This window comes from Rhipicephalus microplus, chromosome X (genome assembly GCF_043290135.1).
Source record: "Rhipicephalus microplus isolate Deutch F79 chromosome X, USDA_Rmic, whole genome shotgun sequence".
In the NCBI taxonomy this organism is placed as follows: domain Eukaryota; kingdom Metazoa; phylum Arthropoda; class Arachnida; order Ixodida; family Ixodidae; genus Rhipicephalus; species Rhipicephalus microplus.
Window position 1 is genome coordinate 484,566,951 of NC_134710.1, and position 9,688 is coordinate 484,576,638.

At 51.6% G+C, this 9,688-nt stretch overlaps 1 protein-coding gene across 1 annotated transcript; it reads right to left on the reverse strand.

The window, feature by feature from the left end:
* Nucleotides 1-90: 90 nt before the first annotated feature.
* Nucleotides 91-3,630, reverse strand: LOC142776713 (uncharacterized). The gene is made up of 3 exons (XM_075880893.1): nucleotides 3,337-3,630; nucleotides 2,850-2,943; nucleotides 91-2,578 (listed from the first exon to the last, which is right to left on the reverse strand). The coding sequence occupies exons 1-3, from the start codon at nucleotides 3,487-3,489 to the stop codon at nucleotides 183-185; spliced, it is 2,643 nt and encodes an 880-aa protein (XP_075737008.1). The 5' UTR covers nucleotides 3,490-3,630; the 3' UTR covers nucleotides 91-182.
* Between the last annotated feature and the right edge of the window lie 6,058 nt (nucleotides 3,631-9,688).

Consider the following 9,688-nt stretch of genomic DNA (forward strand, 5'->3'; position numbering starts at 1 on the left):
TTATCTAAGAATGTGATATTGTATAACAAATAAGAAAAATGTCTATGAACTTAAGGAGGAGGATGAAGAAAGGACAGGGAGGTTAGCCAGTTCACAATGAACTCAAAATATTTTAATCAAACAATAAGTGTTCTGAAAGAAAAAATAATAAAATTTATAAGTGACTGGTCCAGTTCGGCTGGTCACGGAAGGCTTACCCCAGCGCACGTCTTGCTTCCGTGTTCATTGACGCCGTTTGAACTAACGTGGCGCAAATGCACGCGAAGCCTCAGTCTTGCATAATTCGCAATAAGGAGTTTTGCTACGGCGTCACTGTGCTCGGAGCAAGTCTTTACGCAAGGGCGCACCATCTCGTTCAAATAATCGGTCACGGCCTTCAACGGGGACCTTAAGCGCAGCAAGCCCTCACTCCAACTTATGATGCCCCTGAAATGCTCTTCACACGACTTGAGTGTCAGCAAAACATCCTTGCTGGGATATGTGAGGTTGCCACCTTCACTCCTGTACTCCTTCAGAATAGTCAGAGTTGCGTGCTCGCTTTCAGTTGAGCCTAACAAGGCAGAATTACAATGCCCGCATCCCGCTACAACACTCAGCATACCTTTTAAAAGGAAGCCGCCGATGTAGAAAAGGATGTTGCATTCGTTTTCTTGAAGTTCTTCAATGAACAAAATTTCCGAGTCATCAATGACATCAGCTTCCACCTCCCCGTGCTCTTGTTTGCCTTTTGCAAGCATGTCGGCGAGGTACTTAGCATCGTCGACTTCGTAGCTTGACGTTCCGGGTGCATGAAGGAACTGACTCACGCACACAAGCTTCAGGGCACACTTTAAGTCATATGCGTTAGGAACAGGCTTCCTGATGCGCACCACCGAAAACAAATTTTCGAGGCAGTCTTGCAAGATTCTGCTCGTGAGGAAGAATTCGTATCCTTCACTGCGCAAGAGAATGTCTTGGAGACGAAGAACGACTTTTGTTGTTATTAGTAAACCTGCTTGCGAAGGCTTCCACTGTGCCTTGCTTCCCATCTTCATTCCTTGAAAAACTTCGAGGGCCGAGTTCAGTAGCTCAATTGATTCGTGGTACCTCCGCATGTCTCGAAGGCTGAGAGCAACTGATGGGTGGCGGGAAGACATTAGCGTGTACCAGTTGAATACTAATTCTAGAAACCAAGCTGTTGTCTCTGCCTCCGGCTCTATCGCGTCCTCTTTAATTAGGTACCGAATCGCTGCAGGAGCTTCCCTGAAGAAGCGGACAGCAACTCCCACTTTCATTTTTGTGAAATGGCCTCGCGAAATGTGTAACTCTGAGAGCCTCGGGGCGACTTTCAGCTCTCGTTCAGCATCATACTTAATTACACTGCGCACATGGTCCACGTTCACTTCTTTTGATGGCAGATTGTGCTGGCATACTGTTGCATCACTCAGAAAGAATACTTCCGATGAAAGCAACTGTGACTTGACATTCTTCAGCACGTGTGCAGCATCTGCTGTGAAAAACAATTCTTTGTCTTCCAGACAGGGGTGAGGCACTGAACATACAGTAATGGAATTCCTGTGGCTGGAGAATCCGAGCTCGCGCCACATAGCCCGATTAGAAGCCCCCATGTCGCAAGTGACGACACGGATTCTTAAAGAGATTTCCGCGCAGAGCTGCACTATCTTCATGACGTAGTCCTTGAGGATACTACCCTCTACATGACTTCCGGTGAAGTGGTAGGCAATCACTTGCTTCCATCTCGTATTCAGGCCTCCTACCATGAACACTAGTGCGTGATGTGCAGGTTCGTCTGGATTTTCTGGCATAGTTTGCCCCCCCAACACCACATCCTCAGCGCGATCGAGCTCGTACCCGCGAGCAATCTCCATTTCATCCAAGAACAAAGCACAGTCTTTTTCAATGTCTTGCATGTTCTCTGCTTTGATTTTGAGAACATCGATGACTTCCGTCAAAATTCCGGGAAGAAACTTGAGGCCCTGAAGGCGACGTGCAAGGGTTTTTCCGGATGGCAAGGGGTAGCCCAGATTTCTTAGTGTCTGGTAACCAGTTTTTCCACAGGAAAACTTAATCTGAAGCGCCTGCTTGATTGTTTCTGCAGACCAAGTGCTTCCCTTATTACTCTGGCGCCCAAGAGCCTGCAGCTGGTCATCATTGAGGAATTTCAAACGCTGTCCGAATAATTCCATTTTGGTTTCCAATTTTTTCACCTGTTTTTTTAGTGCTTGAATGGTTGAGGTGGCTTTCCGATGGACTTGATGTAGCTGAGTGTATTTTCTGCCCATATCAGAGAGCTGCTTATTTAACTGCTTGTTTTCACGTGCCCCGTCAGGTGCATCGGCCGAGATCACAACTTCTTCCCTTTCCATAATGTGCGGTACTGAATCAGGCGTCTGAGAATTGCAGCTTTGCGGTTGCTGTGCGCCAAGACTGTCTGTGCGTGAATTTAAATTCGCCTGTGCACTTGTGAGTGGCGTACAATTAATGGCCGTAGAGTTGTCACCGCGTGTTTCTTGGCATGCATCAGGCAACACAGCAGGTCCTGCCCTGTCCTTTGGCGCCTTCCTTTGTGGAGGCAAGCCTGCAGTGCAAAAAAGGACAGTCACAAGCTGCAAGTATTACAAGGTAGCCAGCTCTAATCACAGGCCTGTACTGGATTTTAGCAGTATTATAGGTTGCAGACATATGCCTTTTCTCAGGTCGCAGGCACGTACCCCGACTTTCTTAATATCCTCAAACGAGGAATTCCACGGATCATCCTAATTTTTGAAACTAAATCATTTTAGCCTTGTACTGTTGCCACCTGTTAGGTTCATACAGAATCTTTGACGCACAGTGAAACAGTAACTTACCCCTGAAAGGGAACACCGTTGGCACAGCGTTCGGCTTCAGTTTTATCCACTGGTCAGCTCGGTGCTGCTCGAAATGGCTTGCTTCAAAATGTGCCTGTAAGTCCGTTATGAACCATGAATTTTAGCTTAGCTTAGCCTAGACAGAATTACTAGAAAGACACAGTATACCACACAACTTTTATTGAATTTCGTGATTTGCAATAAACGAATGAAAAACACTTTTCTGTAAATACGCAATTTAATAACAAGCAGCCTATTTTGTTTATACATATAGTGACTAAAAACTGGTACAAACTTCAAATACTGCGGCTGCGCCACACGTTTCCATAGCTGCACTTTTAGAGATCGCAAAAAAAGAGAGAAAAACTGCAACTTAGACGTGAAGCGTTTACAGCACCGACAAAGTGACCCACAGACACGTATACACATTTAAAAAAACAAGTTTCAAAGTTCTCGACGAGAAAAGAACACATGTCGGGATACTCACACTGCATACACACGAGGACTTCGTAGGCTGCCACTTGTCTCGCTTAATCTTCACCATCCATAGCAGCCTTCTTTTGGGCTCTGTCGGAAAATGGTAGAGTTTCCAACCATTTCTGGAGTTGTTCGTGCACATGGGCACGCAGCACCCAGTCATTTCCCTAAAAAAGTATATGACAGAGCGGCCACAGCTCCTTCTTTGCTCCCGTCGCTATGCGAAGTGAGATCTGCAATGGCGGCGGCCGTCAGGAAAAACCGGTCGCGGCGGCGAGCACCCCGTCAAACAATGTCCCCACCCTGCAAGGAGCGGCGGGCGAGGGAAACCATTCAGGCACCCTACGCAAAGTTAGACTGCAGCGCCCTCAGACTCCCTTAGAGCAAATTGCGCCCACCTCGAAAGGAGGAGTTCGAAAACTGAAAAAGTATCTATAAACGTTGGGTCATGGTTGCTTGGGTTATTGATGCACCGAGCCAAATATGCTGTGACTGATCGAGCAAGAGCCTATGACTTCCGGTCAGTCTGCAAGCAGGTACCCACGCTGTTTGTTGTTGTTCGTCGTGTTGCTAGCGTACGTGTAACACGTCAAAGGCACGGCATGTCCCCGTATGGGTCCATCGCGTTGGCAATCCATTGAAGGCATGCGCGCGACGCAGTTCCCATACTGTCACGATTACGACTGCCACTGTTCGCCAACAAGCAAGCAACTGACGGAGTCGCAGCAACCGGAAGTGGACGGTGTTTCAAGCAGCGCGTTAGCGATGACGTATGCAACGCGAGACTGGGAGGGGCACTCGGCGAGAGGTCAAAGCGACGTGGCAGAGGATACCGGCGAAGGGAAGCGCAGGAGAGAGCGAAATGTGGATGCCGTGCCGACCAAGGAGGATACATAAAACTCCTTGGTGCCGACCGGTTGTGCCCTCGCGATCTCTGACATCAGCGTAGCTCTGGCTGACTGGGCTCGCCCTACGTCATCTCCTGACGCTGACGACCTTCGACGACAGTGTAGCTCTGACCGAGTGGACTTGGTGGTGGTAGTGGTTAGAAGATGAAAAAAGGCACCTAATTTCTGCAACCTGGCTGGGAGCACGGCGCAGTGCCTAGACAGGACTTGCTCTACGCCATCTACTGACGCCGACAAGAGCTCTCGCAAGTGGTGCCCCACCCTCGGACTCCTGTGACCGTGTTTCCATCTTTCCTATCTCTCCTATCCCTTCGATATGTCGTCGGGCTCGCTCTCTGGCATACTGTTTCTCTCTCTCTCTACACCTTTATTCCTATCATTTTAATCCCTCCTAACCCTATCCCTTGTGAGCTACTGTTGAGGTGTCGCTCCCTGAAGCAGACAGTTACGGGGCTCACTTTACTCTTCCTTTCTTTCTTAGAACCACTTAGAAAGGTGTGTTCATCATGGTTTTGATAATCAAACGCGCCTGACTCCGCTATTACGGCACTATTTCGAAAAAGTCTCACAGCTGCGTGTTCGTCGTACTCACGCACAATTCGCCCTCTACAACTTAATTTCGAACTCTGGGTGCTTTACGGACCCTTTAAAGGGCCCGTAAGCTACCGCCGATATTTTTTGAGCATTTCAAATAAACGCGCGCGTCGTGTGCAGATTGCTGTCGCGATCAACGATTCTACAAGTGGCAGCCCTATGAGCCACCGGCACGGCACAAATTCCAAGAAACAATTTCTCCTCATTTTCGGGCCTCCGCGCGCTGTGCCACATCTCTGACGCACCGAGCCAAATATGCCAAATATGCTGTAACTGATCGAGGAAAAGCCTATGACTTCCGGTCAGTCTGCAAGCAGCTGCCCACGCTGTTTGTTGTTGTTCGTCGTGTTACCCGCGTGCGAGCAACACATGTGGGGCATGGCGTGTCCCCATACGGGTCATTTGCGTTAGCGGTCCTTTGAAGGCGTGCGCGCGATGCAGGGTCCATACCAGCACGATTACGGCAGCCATGGTTCTCCAACAAGCACTCAACTGATGGAGTCGACGGCCGGAGTTGCGGCAACCGGAAGTAGACAGTGTTTAGAGCAGCATGTCAGCGATGATGTATGCTACGCGAGATTGGGAGGGGCATGGGAGGGGCTCTTGGCGAGATGGCAAAGCGGCGTGGGAGAGGATAACAGCGGAGGGAAGCGCAGGAGAGCGTAGGAGGTGTAATTGTCACTGTTTCGATAATCAAACGTGTCTAACTCCGTACTGCACCACCTCGAAAATTATCACAGCTCCATGTTCATCAAACACTCGAGCACAAGTTCTCCACCACAACTGAATTTCCATCTCTGGGTGGTTTATGGGCCCTTTACCGACCGACCGACCGACCGACCGACCGACCGACCGACCGACCGACCGACCGACCGACCGACCGACCGACCGACCGACCGACCGACCGACCGACCGACCGACCGACCGACCGACCGACCGACCGACCGACCGACCGACCGACCGACCGACCGACCGACCGACCGACCGACCGACCGACCGACCGACCGACCGACCGACCGACCGACCGACCGACCGACCGACCGACCGACCGACCGACCGACCGACCGACCGACCGACCGACCGACCGACCGACCGACCGACCGACCGACCGACCGACCGACCGACCGACCGACCGACCGACCGACCGACCGACCGACCGACCGACCGACCGACCGACCGACCGACCGACCGACCGACCGACCGACCGACCGACCGACCGACCGACCGACCGACCGACCGACCGACCGACCGACCGACCGACCGACCGACCGACCGACCGACCGACCGACCGACCGACCGACCGACCGACCGACCGACCGACCGACCGACCGACCGACCGACCGACCGACCGACCGACCGACCGACCGACCGACCGACCGACCGACCGACCGACCGACCGACCGACCGACCGACCGACCGACCGACCGACCGACCGACCGACCGACCGACCGACCGACCGACCGACCGACCGACCGACCGACCGACCGACCGACCGACCGACCGACCGACCGACCGACCGACCGACCGACCGACCGACCGACCGACCGACCGACCGACCGACCGACCGACCGACCGACCGACCGACCGACCGACCGACCGACCGACCGACCGACCGACCGACCGACCGACCGACCGACCGACCGACCGACCGACCGACCGACCGACCGACCGACCGACCGACCGACCGACCGACCGACCGACCGACCGACCGACCGACCGACCGACCGACCGACCGACCGACCGACCGACCGACCGACCGACCGACCGACCGACCGACCGACCGACCGACCGACCGACCGACCGACCGACCGACCGACCGACCGACCGACCGACCGACCGACCGACCGACCGACCGACCGACCGACCGACCGACCGACCGACCGACCGACCGACCGACCGACCGACCGACCGACCGACCGACCGACCGACCGACCGACCGACCGACCGACCGACCGACCGACCGACCGACCGACCGACCGACCGACCGACCGACCGACCGACCGACCTATCTATCTATCTATCTATCTATCTATCTATCTGCCGCCTGCTTGCCTGCCTATATATCTACGTATAGATACTCTCATGATGACCTGATTGAAATTAGTGTAAAAGGGTATGCGTATGCTGATTATTAGTGTGGTGATGACGAAACTAATGATAGAATTCCCTTGCGTACGACACTAAATCCTTTCAGACAGATGCCTGTCGCACATAGCCGTATACCATGGGCCGCAGGTATGAGTCACAGGTAATCGGCAGTTTGCATCTGCCGATGAACGAAAAAAAATGCATTGGTAATTTAAATGTGAGAACATTAAAAAACCAACATAGGCAGTACTGACCCGATGAAGGCAAAGAATAAATGTTATGGTTCGAGCAGGTATCAAACCTAAGCATTCTGCACATAGTAAAGAAGAATTCAACCACAGAGCCATACCAGGTTTCGGAATTACATTTGAAAAAGATCTTATGCAGGTATAAAGTTGGTGAAATGTGAGTTGTCGTTTAGGCGCTGTTCATCAAATTTTATAAACATTACATATCTACTCCTATAATACAGGCATCACTTCAGGTTAGTCTCAATTGTAGTGAAGCCCCACCCACTGAACTTTGTCTACATAGCACTAACCGGGGCTACCATCCTCGGATGCACAAGGCCTTCATTTAAGCCCTAATGCTTCTGGTTACACCTATACCCAAAGTCAACTTCCCTCCGCATGCTTCGCATGACATCGATCGTCATAGAGATTTGCCGAAGTTTTCTCTGTAAAGCTTCACCAAAGATTTTGTTTCAATTTCAAGAGACGCGTTGTTCTTTAAGCTTGCTGTTTAATGCTCTATCGCATTAAAATATCGCAGCCTAGTTATGGTTTCAATCATTAAAATACTGTGCTACAGTTCCTGGGACAAAGAAGTTAGGGAGGACACACCTTAAGACGTGGATATGAAGAACGCAAACTATCAACTGAATTTTGCCCTTGTCGTGAATTTTCACCTACAGTGTACCCTTCATAACGAGTGTCCTCCCTATATAGCTTCTTTCGTCTCAGTAACTGTACCAGAGGATTTTATTCACACAAAACCAATTAGCCTCACCTCTTATTCTTTTAAAGTCATGGCTTTATTCTGTCATGGACTCGGCTTTTGGTATAAACTCTTCCCTGCCAGCAGATGAGGCTCTAGGGGCAGCAGTGGCGAGGCACTGAGGGCGGCCGTGCAGCGCATGAAGGCTAGCATCGAGGGGTTTCAGGGGGAGCTTAGGGCGGAACGGGAGCAGAGGATAAAACTCCAAATACAGCTCGGAGCGTCGCGTGAGCGGGAGTAGGCTACCGCCAGCCTATTAGAGCAAATGAAGGGTGACCTTCGAAAAGAACGGAAAAAGTGTGCTGAGCTCGAGCAGCAGGTAAAAGAGCTAATGGCGCTTTGCCCCGGCCCCGAGCGGTATGAGACGAAGGCGTGGGTAGCGTAGAAGGCGACAGGTGGGAAGGAACAGGCGAGAAGAGAGGTCAGGGGGCCGCAGTGTCTGGCCACAGCATGGAGGCTCTGAGAACATACAGCTCAGTGGCGCGGCAGTCTTTGAGCAAAGTAGAAACACAGGACGGACGGCAGAGAGAGAAACAGGTGAAGCAAACAGGGGCGCCATCACAAGCAGGAAGCCAGCGATTGAAGCATAGAAGGGTCCTTGTGGGGGGGGGGGGGACTCTAACGGGGCCAGGGTTAGTGATGGCGTCTCCACGACAGTGAAGGAAGATGGGAGAGTGAGAGTGGAGGCCCAGTCAGGCAAGAGCATGGTGGATGCACTGGCCAATGCTCAGGAGGTTGTAGCGGACAGCATGGAGGGCGAAAATCTCGTCATTATTTATGCTCGGCTCAATGATGTGTTGAGGGGCAAGGATCAGAACCTTCAGAGACAGTTCGAGGATGGGATGCATAAGTTCTGAGAAGCCTCTGGGAGTGTGCATGTGACCATATGCACAGTTCCAGAGGTCTGAAGGCAGTCTTGTGGGATTCAACGGAGGGTAGTGGAGGCCAACTGTGTGATCAAGGGTATGAGCCAGCAACTCGGATACAGCGTAATGGAAGGGAAACAAGACGTGTACGAGCCCGGCGCTCGCCCCTTTGCATAGGATGGCATTCACTACAGTGGTGCGACGGGCAGGAGGGTCGGTAATAGAATGGGTCGTCAAGCCGCAGCTTTTTTAGGGGGACCCAGAGCCCTGAGGCCAACAGTGTAGCCAAAGACAGTTCTAAAGAGGCAAAAATATTCAAGCCGCACGAAGTCAGTGGGAGAAGAAATCGACGTAAGCACAAGGACCGAGCTAAGTCAGCCATAGGGTATATTAATATGCAGAGTGGCAGGAATAGGTTAAAGTGGGAAGAGATAGAAGAGCAGTTGAAGCAGGAGGAGCTGATGGTATATGGGGTTGTGGAGACACATCTTCGGGACATGAAGCAACCACCTTGCAAACCAAACTACGTATGGGAATATTGCAATATAACAGAAGGAAGCAAAAAGGGGGGTGGAATTAGTGCATTCATATATAAAAGTATGGGTTGGCAAAGAGTCAAGCAGGGATGCATGAAACATTTATGGTTAAGAGGGAAAGTAGCTGGGCAGATGACACTCCTTGGTTTGGTGTACTTGTGGACGGGAGCAAAGGCCAGAGAGGAAAACCAGGCAATGGTAGAGTGTATATCAAAGGACATTGAGGAATTAGGAGGAGAGTGCGAGATAATTATAGTAGGAGATATGAATGTGCACATAGAAGATATAGAAGGGTATACCGACCCGACAGGAAAAATGATCATGGATATGTGTGAAAGGCATGATTTGATCGTTTGCGACAGTACTGAGAAGTG